This window comes from Camelus bactrianus, chromosome 8 (genome assembly GCF_048773025.1).
Source record: "Camelus bactrianus isolate YW-2024 breed Bactrian camel chromosome 8, ASM4877302v1, whole genome shotgun sequence".
Taxonomy (NCBI): domain Eukaryota; kingdom Metazoa; phylum Chordata; class Mammalia; order Artiodactyla; family Camelidae; genus Camelus; species Camelus bactrianus.
The window spans coordinates 3,350,112-3,370,491 of NC_133546.1; the positions used below are offsets into that span (position 1 = coordinate 3,350,112).

Consider the following 20,380-nt stretch of genomic DNA (forward strand, 5'->3'; position numbering starts at 1 on the left):
TCTCTCAACTGATGAGTGGATACCCAAAGGTGGTCCATACCGTCAGTGGAATATTACTCAGTCGTGAAAAGGAATGAGGCAGGAACACAGACTACCTACCACACGGGTGAGACCTTGAGAACATTACGTTAAGTGAAAGAAGCCAGTCATAAAAGACCACATATAGTATGACTTCATTTATATAAAATGTTCAGAGCAGGCAAATTCATAGACACAGAAAAACAGATTAGTGGTTGCCAGGGGCTGGGGGAGATGAGGATGGAGAGTGACTGCTAGTGTGGAGGGGCTTCTGTGATAACAACAACAAAAAACAGTTTTCAAAATGGACAGTGGGGCTGCCTGCACAACTCTGTGAACACACCATAAACCACCAAATTGTGAATACACAATTTGTCTTTCTCTGACTTACTTCACTTAGAATGACAATCTCCAGGTCCATTCACGTTGCTGCAAATGGCATTATTTCATTCTTTTTATGGCTGAGTAGTGTTCCATTGTATAAATACACCGCAGCTTCCTTCTCCAGTCATCTGTCGATGGACGTTTAGGTTGTTTCCATGCCTTGGCTGTTGTAAACACTGCTGCTATGAACATTGTGGTGCATGTGTCTTTTGGAATTACAGTTTCCTCTGGATATACGCCCAGGAGTGGGATTGCTGGATCACAGAGTAAACCCAGATGGCGTGTTTATGAGGAGAAACCCAGGTGGGAGAACAAGTGGGCAGTGTGCTATCAGCCCCAGAAAAGAAAGCACAGAGACGTCGCGCGTGTGTCTCCCTGTCTGTGCGCAGACCCGCCCGAGGGACGTGTGAAACGGGGCGTGGTTTGTCTTCGATGAGAGCACCTTGAGACTCCGGGGCCGTTGTGCCAGGTTTTCACTGCCCACTGTCCCTCACTTGACGCCTTCAGTTCTGGGAAACCAGTGTTGGGTTAAAAGCTGTTACATCAAAATTATTTTCATTATTTTTACTGAGGAATCATAGCTTCCTCCATCCTGAACCAAGACAGCAATTTGCACAGTTGAAAAAACATTTTAATGAAACATTGGAAACAATTTTAGACAAGTAGTAAACAACGGTTTGAAAGTAAAGAAATGCCATTTTATGTACAAAGGGAAAGTAATGAAGGTTTATTTTACTTTCCAGAAGAGGAAGAGGCCACGTGAGGAGGAGGTGGGGGCGGCTGTGAAGTGTCTCCTGGGGATGGTGGGTTCTCTCTGCACCATTTTCTTCATCCATGTTCCAACCATGTTGGGTCTTGCAGTTACTTGGCCCTCAAACACCGTTTAAACATAAAGGGACACTGCGGAAAAAGCGCCGTTAGGGCCAAGTCAGGGCTCCGCGTGGCGCGGTCTGAGGGCGGTGGCGGCAGCTGCGCCCGGACCCACGTCGCAGGGGCCCCGCTGAGGCCGCGCTCCGCCGCCGCCGCTTCCCGCGCGGTCCGCGGGCCCGGGCGCCGTCCCTGCGATGCTCCCTGACGACAACCTGCGCGTCAGGCACGTGCGGAGCGGGTGCCTGTGCCTCAGAGAGATGTGGGGTCACAGCAAAGGCTGCTTTTATATTTTTCTACGATTGGGAAAATGACAGCAGGTTTGTTTCCTGATGGAAATGTTCCATCAGATGGAGGGAGGGAAAGCGGGAGGACAGGGGGGCACAGAGGGATGGAGGGCGACTCCCCAGTGGGGCGCGGACCCCGAAAACGTCAGCGGGCAAGGCAGCACACGACCGTGGCCTTTGACCGGTAATGGACGGGGACTCTGCTTCCGCTGCGTCAGGAAGGGCTGCGAACTGGAGCGGAGTTGCAGACGGCCGTCGTTGCGGTGGGTAGATCCGGAGACGCCGCTCTTGACAGTCACCACTGCCCTGTCCACTGTCTCCAATACCAGCAGCACAGTTATCCTTCTCGGATGGAAATGTGTGTCTCTTTCTCGTGTAACGTCTTCCAACAGCTCCTGGCTGTCTGCAGGACCGAACCGAGACTCCCGCCTGCCCACCCTGCGCACCCGGGCTCTCGGCATCTCCGAGTTCCAGGTCTTACCCCCAGACTGGTAAGTAATTTCCATCCACCTGAAGTTCCCTAAATGCATCTCTGTTTCACGCCTCCAGAGCTGAAAAGGCACGAAGATACTTGAAAAGTCTTTCAACTTTGTCCACAACAAATTCTAATAGCTGGAAAAGCGGTAACTGAAAATGTTTATTTTTGACCATGACCTTTCCAACCCACTAGCTATTCTGACCAACCGTGGGCTCACGCAGCGGGGGCGCTTCAGCGTGGGGTCCGCCGACCCACCCCCTCCCCTGCGCCGCTGTCGTCCTGTTTCCGGGCGGCTCACCTCACGGCATCTTACCCCTAAACTGTCGGTCTCCTCTCCACTCAGCATCTTCAGGGAATAAATCGTGCCTTTCTGCAGTCTTGGCAAAGTGACAGGAGCAGGCGATCCTTCCTTTTCTTTCTGGACGCGGCTAGGATGCAGGGATGCGCGGACAAAAGGAGGAGCTGGGATGAGAGAGGGTTAAGGTGTGCTCTAGCGCCACCTAGAGCTGAACAGCAGAACAGCACGGCGTTAATGGAAACACCTGCAGACGCAGTTCGCGGGGGAGCGGTTCTCTGTGGGTCCCACGCAGAGGTCTGATCTTCAGGAAGAGCCGTGTAGTTTGGGCAGATCAATTCACTGCGCTCAAAACGTAACACTTAAATATGTTTCTGCCTCAAACACTTTGTTGAACTATTTAGCAATCGGAGAGCCGCAGGTGGACGTTTAATTCTTGATATTGATTTGGCCATCGACGTCCTGATTTTAGTGTGTAAGGGGTGGATTAATTTACTGCACACGTGTCCGTAAGTATTGACTTGGGAGGAACTTGGGTCTTGGGAACAAATGCATTGTTTTCTTTCTGATCCGAACTAAGACTGCGTTTCCAGGTATAATGAACAAAAACCGTTCTTGTGCCAACGAGCAGGGTGAGGGCGGCACTGGCTAAACCCTGGGGAGACCTCCTGCCCGGGGCCACACCTCCCCGGCTGTCCTGTCTTGACCATAGTCACGGAGCCCTGTCCCCTCAGCCCGCCTGTGGAGGGAGAGGGGAGCACCTCTGTCACCTGCCTGCCCGCTGGTGCAGAGTAGAAATGAAGGAATGTTCTGTGTAAAATAAGCAGCAGTTTAGCTGAATCACTAAGCAGTTATGGGCAGAAGGCTCATCATCCCATCTCGAATAGCTGGTCGTATAAAAGCCTGGACGGCCACATGTGGGATCCTGATTAATAATTAACCAAGGGTGGGAAGGGATCCTTTTCTTTCCTGGATCAGTGCTTAGCTATCCTTGTGGGCAGTTCCCCGCCAGCGTTTCTAGTTATGCTCAGATGCCTAAATACTGTGAACGTGGCAGAGAGAGGCCCAGTAAACACTTTTGTTATCTTTTTCCAGGTTAACTTCAAATACACCCAATTACAAACCCATCCAGACAGGCTAGGATCCTGGCAACTTCATGGTTTCTGGAACATTGACATTTCAAGTGTCCCGCCAGCATCAGCGAGAGAAAAGAAAGATATGATACGCCCTGAATCTTTCACAGGTTCTGACTTGGCTCTCACAACCCTGTGAGGTGAGTATTGTCACCTTTCGCATTTAGAGCTGTGAGCAGCGCACGTGGCTCAAAGTGACCACTCCTGAGGGTAGTGGAGCCCTGGTTCCGCTGCACTGAGTTCTCTCTGGCTGGAAGAAATTTCAGTAGAATTGCAGTTTTCAAAGACAGGACACTTAGAGGGTTTTAGCTTTTCCTCCCCTGACATACGGGGTAGCCGGAGGGAAAAGTAGACTCTGCAGCTGAAGGTGCATTTCCATGCTGCCACTCCCTGCTGACCCACCGCGGGAAAATCACTGTGCCTCACGGGCTCTCAGTCCCCTACTAGGAACTTTGCTGATCATAACACTCAAATGGCTGCGTGATAATTCAGAGACTGACACCCGCTGTGTGCTGGATCTCCAGGTACAGCTGGCAGGGATGTGCACTGCATTGTCTACACATCTCCTTAGAAAATGCCCAACCAAAGGCCAGTTACCTTTTGCTCCTTGGGCTTTGGAAAGGAATCAGGGAGGGCAAGGGTATTTTGATGTTTTTCAAGTCACAGAAGTGTTTTATTTTAAAAAGGAAAGCAGGCACGCAGACTCGTCCTCCGTGTTCTGGAAGGTGGGAGGCATGGGGCGGGGTCAGAGGGGCGGCTCCCGGTTGCCCAGCAGCAGAGGCGGCCTGGGGGAGGGGCTGGGAGTGTTTGTCCGTCTCCGCAGCAACCCAGCCCCGCGGGCAGCTGGCGGGAAGGCGGCGATGATGGCCGAGGCCCGGGAGCCTGAGCGTGAGTTGGCATGGAGCGCCTTGTGTGCGGTGTTCGCTGTTTGTCTGATGTCTGATTGCCTAGGAGCCCAGCTCCTCTGAACCTGGTGTGAAAAATGACAACCTCTCTGGTGGCTGCAACTTAGCTCCCGATCACCAGGGGTGAGGACTGGCTTTGGGGACTGTAGCCTTCTCAGAAAATCCAGTAATAACACAGAAATAAAGAGGTTGTGTGTGTGTGCGTGTGCACGTGTGTGTGTGTGTCCTCTGGGAGGAGCAGGGATGAGGGGGAGATTTCTAGATGCTGTTTGTGTGTATGTGTCTTTTTTTTTTTTTTTTTAAAGCATTTCGGGACATTTTCTTGGGCACATGGCCCTTCTGCAGCCCCCGCCAAACACCCAGGAGCACGGGACAGCCACACCAGCGCGCACAACGCGCTTCCCCACAGCGTGTTAGTGTCCCGTCTCCGGGGGCGGGGTTACTGCTGTGAGTTTACACCTGGGAGGCGGGGGTTTCACCCCAGGCTTTTGGCTCTGAAGCCGTTGCTTTCTCACCCACAGCGAGCCTGAAAATGCCTGATGATTCCGACGAATTTAGGACAGAGAGAAAGCCTGTTCGATTGAGCAAAACAGTCAGAACTGTAAAGTATTTTAACAGGATGTTCCTACCTCCGAGCGCATTTGGACCGTGGTCCGCGCACGGGTGGGCGGGCAGGAGCGGGCCGGGGCCTGGGGCCGGCCTTCCAGCAGGCCGGGCGCACCTGACCTCACCGTCTGGGCCTCAGTTTCCACTGCTGTGAAATGAGGCAGGTAAGAGCGCCTACCTCCCGGGGCCGCGGTGACGACTAAAGGAGTTCGTACCCGCAAAGCGGTTCGAATACTGCGCGCAAGTACTCTTCATATTTATTTATTTATTTATTTTCGTGGGGGAGGGAGGTGATTGGGTTTGTTTATTTATTTGTTTTTGGAGGAGGTCCTGGGGGTGGAGCCAGGCCCTCGGGCACGCTCAGCACGCGCTGCGCTGCCCCCTCCGCACAGCGCATTGCGTTTGCTCTCATTATTACCGGTCCTTCAGCAAGACAGCGAGCGTGCTTCCCGGGGGGCTGCGCCGTGTTCCTGGGCCGCCTCCAGCGCCTCCTCGACTTCCGGGCCGGACGCGCGCCTGAGCCGGCCCGGCGGGGGGCGGGAGGCTTCCCGAGATGCTGCTGCTGGGACAGTGATTTTGTAAGTTCTGTGACTGTTTCTTCCTTACCGAATGCACTTACTCAGCATACTAATTGTATTTAAACACACACACACACACACACAATTCTGTTCTTTATAAAGACTAAGAGTAATAATGTCAGCCCCCTCCCTGGGGACTGTCCTCTCCCCTCCCCTTCCCACCCTTCCCCTCCTCTCCACCCCCCCACCCCACCCCCCTGGACTGACATTGTCACTTATTTGTGCTGTTTCAGCACTTCCCAAGTTTCTGTCTGCTTCCGGGTGTGTTGGCTCCGTCTTCCGATTACTCAGACTGCTTTGTGCAAAATACTTGTTTCTGAATGTCCCGCGGGGGTGCTTGGGTTGTCCCCGTGGAGGCTGGAATGGGAAGGCGGTGGGCGCTCAGTCTAGCGCCCACGAGGTTCAGATAGAACACCGGCCCCCACTGGGCCCGGGACATTTGTGTTAGGGACTTTCAGGAACTGCCCTACAGGGTTTAATTCATGAAGTGACTGCATTTCATGTGTGAGACGTACAACTTGGTGGATGGAGGTAGAAAAGCTTCTCACCTGATTTTGGTGTTTTTTGTGATTTAGGTATTTCTTAATAAGTACACAGTCTGTAAATAAAAGGTAGGGAGAAAAATTAGTTGTCAGGCTATCGTAAATTGGGTAAAAGACAGGAGTCGTGTCGGGTCCCAGCGGGGCGTAGGCGCCGGCATGCCAGCCCCGCCGCCACAGCGGTGGGAGTGTCACAGTCAGCAGCCCGCAAGCTTATCTTTTCTCTAACAGACAGGTCGAGAAACTGAAGCCTGTCTGCTCCATCGTGCTGGGAGTGTCACTGCTTTCTTCCATTTGGGGTCCCTGGGGCTTGATGCTGTGCTCTGGGTGGTCCCCGCCCCCTCTCGTTGCAGTGCCTGCCCCTTCTGCTGCCACTAGCCTCCCCCACCCCGTCACTGCTGCTCCCCCCCAGTCACAGATGCAACTAAACCTGCGCCCCACACACTGTCCCCATGCCTTGGTTTTCTGCTGCTGCTGTGGCAGATCACCACAGATTAGTGGTACACAAATTTACTATCTCAGTTGTGTAGGTCAGACTTCTGGGTGGGCTCGGCTGGCCTCTGCAGGGTCTCACGGGGCTGAAATCAAGGTGTGGGCTGGGTGCCTTCCTTTCTGGAGGTTCTGGGGCAGAAAGTCCTCCTGGGATCATTCAGGTCGTTGACAGGACACAGTTCCTTGTGGTTGCAGGACTGATGTCCCATTCCCTTGCTGGCTGTCAGCTGGGGCCACTCTCAGCTCCCAGATGCCTCTCTCTGGTCCCTGCACCTGGGCCCTCCCCTCAGAGCTCCCAAGGTTTTGAAATCCTTCTTACACTTGGAATCAGACATCTCTGACCTCCCCTTCTGCCACCTCTCCCTTCTGACTCCAGCCAGGGAAAGTTCTCTGCTTCCAGAGATTTATAGGATTAGATTGGACCCAGATCATCCAGGAAAGTCTCTTTATTTTAAGGTCATAACTTCTATTAAATCTGCAAAGTCCCTTTGCAGCCTGGAGCATGGATTTAGGATTTATCCGGACACCTCTGAGGCACCATTATTCTGTCTTCCACGCCCAACCAGCGAAAGGAGGGTAACTGACATGAGACCTCCTGTGAGTAGTGTGCACTCCTCCCACAGCACCCACAGCCCCTTTGTCACAGGCCACAGGTGTTCATGTCTTATTTCCTGTTGGACTTTAAGATCCTGGTGGGGCATTTGCTTTTTTCCCTGAGAGAGAGAGCATAGTATGTTGTACAAAATAAAATTTCAAATTATTATTTAAAATTCTGAAAATGCTACTTCTTTTCCACACTTATGAATTAAACGAAACAATTACTCTTGATCTTTTTCCGAAGATGCTAGTGTGAATACAACATAGTTCCTTCCCTTGAGGAAATTTAGGAGTAGTAGCCGGTGGTGGTGTCCCTGTGCATGCAGGGAACGGGACCAGTGTTGCCTGCAGGGTTCTGAAAGAGAGATTACAATCTTGAGAGGAGTTTTAAGGGTCCTCCAGGTGGTTAAGATGGGTCAAATAACCAGAGAGAGAGGGCCCCTATGGATGGAAAGATGCCCCACGTAGGTTCTGTTAGCAGTGGGTGGGGCACTATCGAACACAGGGAGGGACAGGGTTGTCTGAAGCCTGGTCCCCGCCCGACTGGCCTGTTCCTCGAGGCCCTGGGGCTCTCCCTGGCCATGCCTGCGCCTCCCTCCCCCAGGGCAATGAATCCAAGGACCAGGATCTGCCTGCTCTGTTCTCTGAATTCTTGCCACCAACATAGTCCAGGACACTAGCTGACTTCTGGGTGGAGGTGGGAAAGACATAGCACAGAAAACACAGGTGGTACAGGGTGTTCTGGAAAGAACCAACAAATTTCTCTTGGATTCCAAGGTTCCCAGAGACCAGATGACACAGGGCAGTGGTTTCTAACAATTTTGGCCTTAAAGACCTGTTGTTTCTATCTTGGAAAAGATGAATTAGTAAAAAGCAAACATACAAACAAACAAAAAATCCCAACAGCAACAAAAAATACCCTCTGCTTAAAAATGTCAACTGCTGACAGCATTTGACATATTTATTAATACAAATCTAGTCCAAAAAACCTGTTATTGTGTCTTCCTTATCAGTATCAATTTAAAATTTGGTTTGGTTTTACTGAAAGCAAATTTATTCCCTGATCATTTTATAAAGAAACATATTTTCAATGAATTATTTCAACTTTTTCCCCCCTGCTGTCAGGTTGAGATGGCAGGATATGCAAATCATAGTGTTTACACTTAGAAAAGTAATTAAAATATTCGTTGCTTTGATGGGATTTCTGGTACTTATCATAAAAACTTGGCAGAGAGAAACGGAATCTGGGTTCTTCAATACTAGTAAAGCAAGACTTCCTGCGACCTAAGGAAAATGAATTCTAAGTCAGAAAGTGATTGTGCTAATTAATTTGCTGGTGGCTCCAAATCCTTTACGAAAATAGAATAAATGTTGGATAATGTGACAGTTAAGTCACCTTTTTCTCCTATTTTCCAAAGAGAGTTGGTGTAATGCGTGTGTGTGTGATAGTGAATTTTATATGTTCACGGAGGTGGGCCCGGTATTTGGTCAAACACCATTCTCGATGTTTCTATGGAGGGCGAGATTTCAATGAGATTTAACATTTAAATGAGGAGCCTTTGAGTCTAGCAGATCCCCCTCCATTGTGTTGAGTGGGCCTCGTCTCATCAGTTTAAGACCTTAACAGAACAAAGACTGACCTCCCCCAGGCAAGAGAGACTCCTCATGCAGAGGGTTTGGACGTGAACCCTGTCCCCAGTCGGCTACCGCCCTGTAGACTCCGGATTGGCCAGGTGATGTGATTAACTGAGTGAGCCAGTTCCTGACAGTAAACCTCTGTGTCTGTATACTCCTCCCACCGATTGTTTCTTGGGAGAAGCCTAACTCACGGGGTGGAGCTTTTCTTAAATTTTTTTTTTATTGAAAGGCAGTTGATTTACAATATTAGTTTCAGGTGTACAACAGAGTGAATCAGTTATACATATACACACGCATGCATATTTTTTCAGATTATTTTCCAGTATGTATTGCAAGAAACTGGATGCAGTTCCCTGTGCTCTGCAGTAGGTCCTTGGGGTTCATCTGTTTTTATACAGCAATTGCTATGTGTTAATCCCAAACTCCTAGTTGCTTTTAGAGCTTTCTGTGTGTGTCGCTGCCTTTGATGAGCTATGATGATCATTTGTCTTGAAAACTTGTTCTCTTAATGTTTTAACATTTCATAAGCGATTTCCTTGACGTACTAAACTAGTCAGCGGGGGAAATCCCCAAGAATCCCACTGCTGGGACCGTTTGCTCCGGGATCTGACCACATGGGAGGGAAAGGATGGTTTGTTTCCATGTGGGGCAATGTCAGCGGAGACCAGGCTCTGGGCTTGGTGCTGGCCTGGGGTGGGTGGAACTCTGAGGTGGCCCAAGTTCCCCTGCCCCCTGCCGTACGTGCCCAGCATAGCCTCCAGGACTGAACACGAGGAGAGAGCACTGCCGTGTTCAGTAGCACCAGTGACCCCACCTATGGGTGAGTGTTGGGTGGGCCTGACCTAATCACACGAGGGCAGTCCCAGAGTTGGGGTCAGAGGTCCAGGGCACAGGGAGTACGTGAAGTGCACTTGCTGGCTCAGGGATGGAGGCAGCTGTGTGGCCAGGAAGGTGGGTGGCCCCTCAGAGCCAAGAGTGACCCCTGCCAACAGCCAGGGAGGAAGTGGGGACCTCAGTCCTACAACTGCAAGGAACTGGGTTCTGTCACAATAGGCTGAGCCCAGGAACACCCTCCCCCAAAGCCTCCAGGAGCCCAGCCAGCCCACACCCTGACCTCCGCATCGTGATAGCTGGAGCGGAGGTCCCAGCCCTGCAGGCAGAAGTGCCGGCCCCGGCGCAGTGAGCCGGCACGCGGGGCTGCAGCTGCTAGGTGCGGGTGGTTCCTCCCGCAGCAGGAGATGCGGTCCCTTCCCCGTGTTCTCTGAGCCTTCACCTCTTCTCTCAGGTGAAAAGAGAGAAGATGCTGTGTCCCGACCTCCTGTCGCAGAGATTGACCGAAGGGGTGGGTGTGGTGTGGGTCCCAGAAAGTCCTGCCTGGGTCCCCTTTGCTTAGGCTGTTGTGGAATGAGGGAAGAATCCAATATTTAGGGTAAAACTGCTGTATTCAGAAATCAACGCTGCCGCTTGTCAGGTGTCAGGACCTGGGTTGGTCACACGACTGCCCTCAGTGTCCCTTGAACCAAGTGGGCCTGGTTATAGGGGGGTTGTCGTGAGGAATGAGGGGTGGGATGGGCTGTGGACGTGGGTAAACCGTCAGCCTGTGGAACGCAGGACAGGCCCCCGAGGGCTCAGATGGGCCTGGTCTGCCACCCTGTTTCCAGTGCCCTTCCCAGCTTGGAGAGCAATCAGGTGTCCCACGAAGAGCCCCTGCTGTCTCTCCCCCCAGGGCTCCGTGCCCACCACCGTGCACAGCCCAGGAAGGAGCCCCTCTCGTGTTGAAGATGGGCTTACCGGTGTTTTCCCAGAAGCATTAGCAGGGTGCTCCCTGTCCTGTGGTCCTTTGATCAAAATTGGCAGCATCGATGGGATGTCTATTCCATGCCACGTGCTTCTTTGCCAAAAGCTATTCTGTCTGGTTGTCAATCCACCTTTTTGCATAGGAGGCATGTCCTGATTGTGCAGAGAGGAAGCTGGCTCAGAGAGACTGTGTAAGGTCTTTAAGCTCACAGAGTTAGGACACTGATTCAGAAGGCCAGGTTTTCTCCCTATCTTGTGTCTTGGCCCAAGTGCCCAAACGGACTCCTACTCCGAGACCCTCTGTGGAGGGAGTTGGGGTCCCTGTCAACATACCCGCAGCTCTTGCTCTGTGGCTTATTATCTTCCTACGAGTGGGGGAGGCGGGGACCAGGTGAAGGACTCATGGGTCATTGAAGGGTTTGGTCATGGACTCTCGAGATGTTTGTTTTTAAGGGAGAAAGAAAAACAAGCTCACTTCTCTAGCAGAGATGTCTTTAAGCAACTTCATCAAGAATTATGGTTACACTTTTAGACTTTTCTTCCAGAGCCTTTCTCTGTTGGGTCACAAATCCCTGTCTTGCTTCTTCCCGGCTCCGCAGGGTCCCGGGCCTTCTGATGGCATCGCACGTCACGCGCCGTTGGTTCGCCCGGGCCCGCAGCCAGGCTGGCCGCCCACTCGCCCTCCCTGTGCCTGTGGGCTCCTCCTCCGGGCGTGGGATGCGCCAGCCCAGCGGCGCACACAGCCCGCTTGTGGCCTAACTGTGGAACTGAGGGCGGTGTTTGATAGTCTTGTTGTCTTTTCTGACCAGTTTACCTCCGGTGGAAACACTGTGAGACGCCGGGTGTGAAGACCTTGTGCAATCTAACGAAACTTCTGAACAAACTCCAGAAAGAGCACAGAGATCATGTCTCTCTGTACACCTCCGGACACCTGAACCCCAGCAAGCTCTACAGGCCTCCTGAGACAATCTTGTGTCACTGGCCCAACGCCAACAGGCCAAGGGAGGGAAAAGTCTCGGGAGCGGGGAAGCCGTCTGACAGGAAGATTGAACAGATGAAGGATGCTTTGGCTCGATTTACCCTCAACACAGCTCTGGGCCCAAACGATGCGGAGAACACGCCACTCTTCAAGTATCTGAACCCTCTGACACACGGTCCCCACGCTTCAGAGGAGGATTTGGTTCTAAAGAGGGCTTCGGGAAAGGAGGGCTCTCCCGAGCGGCCAAAGAAAGAAGAGCTGAGACTGCCCGAGACGGAGGTTCTGAAGCACAGAGTGGCGAAGTCCAGCCGTCAGTGCGTGCGCTCTCCCCCGGGCGAGGACCAGTACCAGTACATCAGCGCGCACTTCACGGGCATCACGAAAGCAGACAAGTACAGGAAGTTCTTAAGTTTCCAAAAAGAAGTTCTTGCAAAGCAAGATCTCCTGAAGAATGATTTCACTGGGAGCAAGGCAGCCACGTGCCACGAAAGGAAGCTGGACCGGGTAAGGAGGGCAGATTTGCAGCGCTGTCTGCGCACGCGCTCGTGGGGGGGGGGGGGTGGTCTAGGTCTTGTGGGCGGAGACTCGCCCTCCAGCGCCTCGCGTACATTTCCAGGTGGACGAGGGAAGGGCTGCCGGTGGCCGAGGCCGGCCCACGTGATGTAGGTGACAACAGCCAGGGTGGAGTAAAAGAAGGTTAGGCTTGGAAACTGGGAAATCAGAGGTGATTTCGTAATCGAAGCCTTTGGATAGTAACAGCAGGGACAGTGAACAGTGTTCCTGCGTCACAGAAGCGTGGAGAGAACGTGTGTCCGACTCGCTGCGGAAGGACGTGGAGGGAGGGCGAGGAGGCCTGGGGGAGTTGCACAGCGCAGGAGGACGCGGCGTAGGAGCCACGCTGCCCGCACAAGGTGGCCCGGTGTCACGGTTCTGTGGGTGCTGAGCTGAGAGTGGGGCTCAGTGCCTGGGGTCGTGGCGTTGGGAGGGTGAGGACACCGGAAAGAACACACGCGAAATAACCAGCCCTTGATGAGATTTTGGCCCAGAGGACTGATGGGAAGAGGACCTTAAGGGCGTTGTGGAGCCAGAGAGTGGATCCCTGAATACAAGACGGAAGGGGATAAAGAAAGAAAACCCAGGCCGTCACTGGTTCTCAGCGCCGGGTGGTCTGCCTCCCAGCGCTGCTGAGTGCCTGGCGGGCGGGATATTCAGGAAGGGAAACTGAGACATCCTGACATGGGCTGGTTCTGTTTTTCCTCCAGAAACTCCAGAATGTATGTGTCTGTGGCCCTCAAGAGTTCAACAGACTGCAGGTCTTTGGAGAAGTCTTTGAAGATATTTGCAATAGTTCTTTGATATTTGGTGATATCCTGAAAGAAATTAAGGTAATAGAAACCTACTTTTCCCAGGTAACAACTGAGAGCCACGCACGACGTTCTGCACACTTGAGCTCAGGCCTCAGGGAAGTTCTGCCGAGTCCCCTGGTGTCCGTCCTACGCACCTGGGGAGACCCGGGGTAACGTGCCCGCAGCCACGCACCTCGTAACTGGCCGCGGCAAACAGCCCCCGGCCCGCGCACTCCTCAAGTCCGTGTCCTTCTGCTAAAGCTTCCTAACTATACATAAACTCTTATAAACCGCACGTAGGTAACGCAGAAACTTCTAGGGTTATGCTATGTGCTTTTATATGAATCTTTATGGAGTAATAAGTGTGTTGTGATTTCATGGTGAAGTGACCTTCATGTGGAAGCGGACCTGGACTTAGGTTGCGCACAGAGTCTGTGCTGTTGAAGCCCCAGAGGCGGGCAGTGCTCACCAGCAGGCCTGGTGGCCTGTCCTCCAGGGGTATCCCCGCCCCCGGAGAGCCCCCCACGCAGAGCAGGGGGTCAGGAGGGCCCAAAGCCACGGAGCTTCTGAATGTCAGGAGGCCATGTGTTGTATGCGGGTCAGGTTTTCTGCGGTTCTGTCCTGAAGTGATCAATAGTTAATACTCAAATAGGCTTTAAAGATGGTGAGATTTTGTACATTTTAGTGTATATATTATTTAATATATTGTAGGAACATTTGTATACTTTTTAAATGATCTGAACTGACATCTTTAACCTGCATTTTATTTACTTTGCAAAAAAACTTTTATATTGTGCTGTAATCTCATAACACATTTCCACTGGATTACTTTCTCCTCCTTCCTCCCTTCCTTCCTTCCTTTCCCTTCCTTCCTTCCCTCCTTCCTATAGGATGAATATGAATTCTACATGGTGTTACTTCTGAAGACCCAGCCCACAGCGCACTATAAGGTAACAATCACGCAAGTCCTAAATAAAGCCTATTTCTTCCTTTCTTCACATTTTGTCTGAACCCAAGAACCCCATTTGTGTCTCCATAATTTAGAGCAGCTGATACTTTTATTAGAAAAAGGCTTTATGCTCGTGAAGGACCCTGCTCTTGGTGACAGTGAGGGGCAGGAGGGGGCACACACGTGCTGGTTCTGGGCCAGGGCCTCCGTGATCTCTGCAGCTGGGTCCTCGCGTGTTTGTTGTGACCAGAATCGGCCCCTCTCTTCTCTCCATCTGCATGGGGACGACCCCCAGCCTTGTGAGCGTCACCCTGGTCTTTCTTGTGAGCTCTGGATTACACGGTGCCCAGCCGTCCACCAGGTGCGGACACTTTGGTGCCTGACTAGGCAGGTTACCGACCTTAAAATAGCCAGATTATCCTGGATTGTCTGGGTGGCTCCAGGCTAGTCCCTAAGAGCAGAGAACTTTCCCTGACTGGAGTCAGAAAGGAGAGATGGCAGAAGGGGAGGTCAGAGATGTCTGGCTCCAAGTGTACGAAGGATTTCAAAACCTTGAGGGCTCTGAGTGGAGGGCCCAGGTGCAGGGACCAGAGAGAGGCGTCTGGGAGCTAAGAGTGGCCCCAGCGGGCAGCCAGCAAGGGAATGGGACGTCAGTCCTACAGCCGCAAGAAACTGTGTCCTGTTGATGACCTGAATGATGCTGAGAGGACCTTCTGCCTGGGGACTTCCAGAAAGGAAGGCACCCGCCCACAGCTTGGTTTCAGCCCCGTGAGACCCTGCAGAGGCCAGCCGAGCCCACGCAGATGTCTGACCTACTCAAATGAGATAGTAAATTTGTGGTGAGGCACTAAGTGGGGGGTGATTTGTTATGACAGCAATTATAAAAGTGAGAAAATGTCCCACAGACATCTCCAAACAGTTTCCAACACTGTTTCCAAGCTGCCGTTTACTGAACATCCGCTTGCATAGTGTGTGTGTGGTCCTGGTCTCCTGCTGCCACCTCAGCGCCTTCCGGACATGGTTTCCTGCATTTTCCTGATGAGGAGAAATAGTGTCCCCCGAAGCTTTGTGTCCACCTGGAAGCGGCGTGGCCTTGCTGGGAAACGGGGTCCGTGCAGACGTAATCACGCTCAGATGAGGTCCTTAGGGTGGGTCCTGGTTCAGTGGCTGGGTCCTGATGAGAAGGGAGATGTTTGGATGCAGACACAGCGCGGAAGGTGGAGGCGGAGATGGTACTATATTCCTGAACCACTGACACAGCTCTAGGAGGAACTGGTGTGGGGATACAGAGGGAGGTCCGAGTGAGCACCGGAGGGCAGGTCCAGCTGCCATCCTCAGGGTGCGAGGGATGCCCTGTGAGGGTGAGTGTTTAGGACGTGTAAACCGTGGTCACCTCATCTCATTGTGACAACTTCCCCGTGCTCCCTCCAGGGCACACCTGTGGTCCTTAGTAAGGGAAACAGACTGAAGGAATAACGTTACCACTTACAAACTAAGAGCATATGGCACTGTAGCTAGGACGACTTTGGACATTTTGAGTCAATGAAGTTTAAAGCCCCTGTCTTACACATTGGGAAGTGTAGTGTCTCCCTTTGTCTCTGGACAAAATCACAGCAAAATCGCAGGGAGGTCGGTTCTCACTGACTTCTTCATTCGGAATCACACGTGGGCATTGTTTTCTTTGTTTCCAGCTTTTCCTGTTACAGAAAAGAGCTTTGTATGAGAGGAATAAGCAAAGCCTCCGGCAGGGTCTGCCCTGTTCCTTACTTGGAGGCTGAATCACAAAGGGACGTGCACGCCCGTGTCTCGGACACTGGGGCTGAAACGCACGCCCAGGTCAACAGGGCACTAGATCCTTCTTCTGCTTCTGGAAACTTGGCAGCCCATCACCGAATGAGGCAGAGGCCACTGCTCCCTCACATCTGAGAAGTGTCGCTGTACATCCGTGTACAGCAGTTGACTTAGTATTGTTGCTTCCTGGTTTAGAGGAAGTCACGGCGGTGCTGATAACAGTGCCCCTGCAGCACTTTGTTCAGCATTTTCTCTCCCCGCACAAACCAACAGTGAACCCTCTGCTACTTTTTAAGTTTCTTAAGAAAATAAAAACTTAAAAAGATCTATTTTACCCAGATCTTCACCTGACTAGTCACATTCTTCCCCCCACCCCCTTCCATCCCACCTACCTGGTTACTTTAACTAGAATTTATAATGTGACTCAGCTGGAATACACTGTAGTAACAAAGGGAGGGGATCCTCACCCTGGCTGTGTGTTTGTCTCGCCCACTGGGGCCTCTCCTGCCCAGGCTTTGTTGACTCACCTCGAGGGGCTGCAGAGGAGGACCGTGAAGACAGCAGATGTGAACCAGGCCCGGGAGGAACTCAGAGCCCTTGTGACAGCCATCAGAGCGGCCCTGGACCACAATGACACGTGAGGGATAACGGTCTGGGCTGACCTTTGCTGGGGTTACACCTATTTTATCTTAAAACCATGTGCCAAGCATAGTGGACAGTTTTTCCTGCATGGCTGGGCCTGACATCCTGCCGTTGTCACCATCCTGCGGGTCCCTGAGCCTCTTCCGCAGGCCATCGCCATCGCGTGTGTGACCAGGGTGTCCTGCTAGAGCTGGTGACTCTGTGGGGGGAGTCTGGGGAGGTTTCTGAGGGAATCTCAGGTCATCTTCAGTTGTCCCCTGAGGGTTATTGCCGGCAAAGTGCTGAAAAGACACCTTTTATGAATGCCTTTGTTATTTTTTTAACTTAAAAACTCTTTAAACCTCTCTAATGAGTCTTTCAGGATGAAACCACAATCGGATAGGGTATGCTTCTTTTTAAAAAAGAGATTAAAGCAACTCTGACACATTCAAAATATCCTCAAGAAAACAATACCAAGAAATGAATACAGAAAGTCAAACCTCTGCCTTCAGCATAACTAAACAGAAAGTACCCAAACCCAAGACACTTGAAAACAGAAAACAAACACTCAGGGCCAGTGAGCCATTATCCGCTCTCCTTTCGCATGCCCAGGGCAGAGCAAGGTCATTTCAGGGCAGAGGGAAGGACGGAGTTAGCAGAAGTCCTAAAATTGTCCTAAAACCACCGTTGGAGAGAGAGAGAACCCACCCGCAGTGCGCATCCTGCGGACGTTACTGGTGGTTCCCCCACCAGACCAGGCTGGACAGTGAGTGTGAGAGCGAGGAAACAGCTCTGAAGTGATAATGCTGTGGGTGAGGGGAGGGTTGTGAGGGGGTGATCAGCATCCTTTGAAGAGAAAAATAAGCAAAGGAGGGAAGTTTAGAATCCCTTTGGAGAAGAAAACCAAAGGCACACGGCCTCTCCCAGCGCTGTTCTTCCTTCCCTCCAAGAAAGAAAAGGAAACAAAACAAACCCCCAACAAAAACAACACAAGGATGACTTGCCGCTCCGACAGAAAAGTGTCTTCTTGAATTGGGACTCTCACACGCTGCCCCAGACCACGAACCTCACCCACAAACATGCAGGGATGGAAAAGATCTTTGTCCGCACAGACGACAGAAAACAGGAAAACAGAAAATAAGAAACCAAACAATTTCACTGATGAAAACCCCTGACAGCCAATAACAACAACTAACAGTCGGAGCAGAAACCCGCGTGGCCGCCCTGCAAACTGAGCCAGACGCCCTCAGAAGGGCATCTCAGGGCACACCAACCCTGAGCCGTAAATTTAAGACCTAGGCACGGAAATCAGCAACAACAAAAAGAGGACATGAAACTAGATCTGACAACTGAGGAAAGAGAGTGAAAAAGTCAGAATCAGGTTATAGATCAAGAGGAAATTGGCACATGCCCAGAGAGGGGGCGTTTTGAATGAAAAGGTGACAAGGGCATTAGAAAAAAGCAGGGAACAATCAAGGTAATTAAAATGAGATAAAGAAAAAAAAAGTCTGAGAAAAAAGTCGTTGAAATAGAAGACAGGCAAAGAGGATCCAATTTTTATGTAATTAAAGTTCCCAAAAGAAAGACAAAGGAATGAATAGAAATCTAAGTAACCTTTAAAACGCTAACACATTAAACGTTTGTGGAAACCAAACCCTCTGAAATATGCATTAAAAAGGCTTTTGCCATTATTCTTAACCCACTTAAACTTAATTTCTTAAAATTGGAGCCATAATATATTTCTATTTGTTTTAATCTGATACAATGGGCTGATGTGCATGAAAATCTTAAAATACCCGGCCCCGTGCAGGCAGGCAGGCAGGCAGCGAGCGACCCCCTGTGGTGGCGCTGTTCCTAACCAAATACAGGGTTTCTCTCAGTGTACGCAGCAGCTATCAGATTCCTTTTTTCTCTCTAAATCTACTTGAAATAAGATAGTCGACGTAGTTTATTTGAACCAGGAAGAACAAAACAAAGTGATAACTCAGGTTTATTTCCTTCTTTTAAAATTTCCTGTGGTTTATTTTTAGTTTAAATATACTGGAATCTGTACATTGTACCTACAGGATGCGACCATGATCCACAGGGAAAACACAACACGTGTTCCAGCCTTGATCAGCGGGTCTGCCCACCGCCCTGGACCCCCTGTCAGCCTCAGAGAGTAGAATGCTAGTTTCTCTGCCCTCTTGCTTCTTAAATATTCAAGTCACAAAGTAGCATCAATGAGCTCTACGGGACATAATTCGTTTTACACTAACCAGCAGCTTTGCCAGTGACTCAGGCCATCTTGGCAAGGACGTTCTGTTTGTTCACTGAATTTGAGGCTGTCATTTTATATACAGCTTCTAATCACCTTTGTCGTTAGAAACTAAGAAGATCGTTTTTTGTTTCTCAATTTTTAAGCAAGACTCTTGGTATGAAAGAGACAAAGGAAAAAGGTACAAACAGGGCTCTAATGTATCACTATGTTTTATCATCAAACCACAGACTCAGAAGCGAATTGGAGCAGGAACACGGGCTGCTGCAGTCCGCTCAGAGCAGAGCAGGTGAGTTACCAGTGACGTCGGGCTTCTGACGTGTTTCGCTGTGTCCTTTGGGTGAAGAATCTTCAAATCGTGGCCTGCCGCTGTTCATTATTTGAGAGGGTTTTTTTTTAGAGAGGTTATTAGATTGTATTCATTTTCCCCCCATCAAGTTCTTTAGAAATACCGTAAGTTTTCATTTCACCTGAAGTGGCTTAAATGAAATACTTCAGAAGTACAAGGGAGCAGGTGAACTCTTTAAGAGGCTGGTCAGGGCGAAGGTGCTGAGTCCAGTTTCCGCGCTTTGGGCGCGTTTGGCCATTCCGTGTCCCTGTAACCAGAGGCAACTCGTGTGCCTTTCGTCATCCTCCAAGATCTTTGTGGTTTTCAGGGGAACATTGAATTAATTCAGGGCCTTATGTAGAGAGAATTAGGCCGAGCTTTGACCCAGACTCTTGGAACAGATTCTAAGAAAATTGGCCAAATGTAAATACGGGCAGCAGCTCTGCAGGGGCAGCGCTGAGGGACCAAACGCTGTTGGTCCTAGAGACAGTCTCTTGGAATAATGGGCTGTAGGGGGAACTGCGAGCGCTGCTTCGCGCATCCATGTGGGCCGGACGTGGAGGAAGCGGAGCTGGGCCCGGGGTTTCCAGGGTGACAGCCGTGCGGACAGTCCAGCCTGGTTCTCAGGGCCTTCATGTCTTTACTCCTGCGTCAGAGAGTCAGCTTCCAGGACAGCGAGGCCCCGCGTCTGGGGTGCCCTCTCGGCCAGACAGGTCCTCCGTCTGCCCATTTCAGCACCCTCCTCACATGGCGGTTATTTCAGCGGCTTTCATCCCAGCTGCTTGCCTGGTAGGTGGGACCAGTGATAGCTCGTCCTTCTCCGGTCGTTAAGAGGGTTACACGTGAACCCGCGAGAGGCGGGAACGCAGGACCTGACACTGTGGGGGCCCTGCCGCTGGTCCCCCCGGTGTCATTTTTACTTGTGAGGAGGAATACACGGTTCATGGGAAATAATTGCATTTTGTGAATATTTATGCACTAGGAGAATATTAAACATTGTCTTAAAGTGAGATACACAATTTAGAATCTGATTAAATAATTGAAGTAATTTTAATTAAGTATCTTGCTCATTAATCTTTACACAATGATTCAGTCAAATGCCGCTTTCCCTCCAGGCGTGTTGCACGCTCGCTCACACTGGGCCCACTGTTCCCTCTCGGCATCTTTGTGGGTGATCTCAGGCGTCTAACCTGTTTCAAGTTCTTAACCGAACTTGGCCACAAAGGCTCTTACCCGAGCACTTGGTTTTCCTTCTGCTGGCTCTTCTTTCTCTCCCACGAGCGACACCTATGTGATTTACCTGCTGCGCATCTTTCAAGGGTTTCTTGTGGCCTGAGTCCCAGGCCATGTCTCTGTCCGGGCTGCCTTGTCTGTGACCCTTCCGGGGCTCGGAGGTTGGTGGGTCCCTCCTGGTCCTGCGGCCTCGCTCGCTCTGGACAGGTCACGGGATGAGACTGCAGCTCCCTGCTCTTCTGTTTCCTGATGGCTTTCAAAA

At 51.1% G+C, this 20,380-nt stretch overlaps 1 protein-coding gene across 5 annotated transcripts in view; it reads left to right on the forward strand.

Annotated features, from left to right (window-relative positions):
- Positions 1 to 4,251: 4,251 nt before the first annotated feature.
- C8H6orf118 (chromosome 8 C6orf118 homolog) overlaps positions 4,252 to 20,380 on the forward strand; it is a 46,066-nt gene continuing 29,937 nt past the window's right edge. For 4 of the 5 annotated variants that reach the window (XR_012508505.1, XR_012508503.1, XR_012508504.1 and 1 more), the window contains exons 1-6: positions 4,252 to 4,350; positions 11,424 to 12,097; positions 12,856 to 12,978; positions 13,830 to 13,889; positions 16,192 to 16,316; positions 18,788 to 18,846. Coding sequence is in view for 1 of the 5 variants with exons in the window: in XM_045513316.2 (XP_045369272.1) it covers positions 4,323 to 4,350; positions 11,424 to 12,097; positions 12,856 to 12,978; positions 13,830 to 13,889; positions 16,192 to 16,316; positions 18,788 to 18,846 (1,069 nt within the window). In the remaining 4 variants the exon portion in view is untranslated. Of the gene's footprint in view, positions 4,351 to 6,660; positions 12,098 to 12,855; positions 12,979 to 13,829; positions 13,890 to 16,191; positions 16,317 to 18,787; positions 18,847 to 20,380 lie in introns of those variants that run through there. The other variant, XR_012508506.1, reaches the window with a different exon arrangement.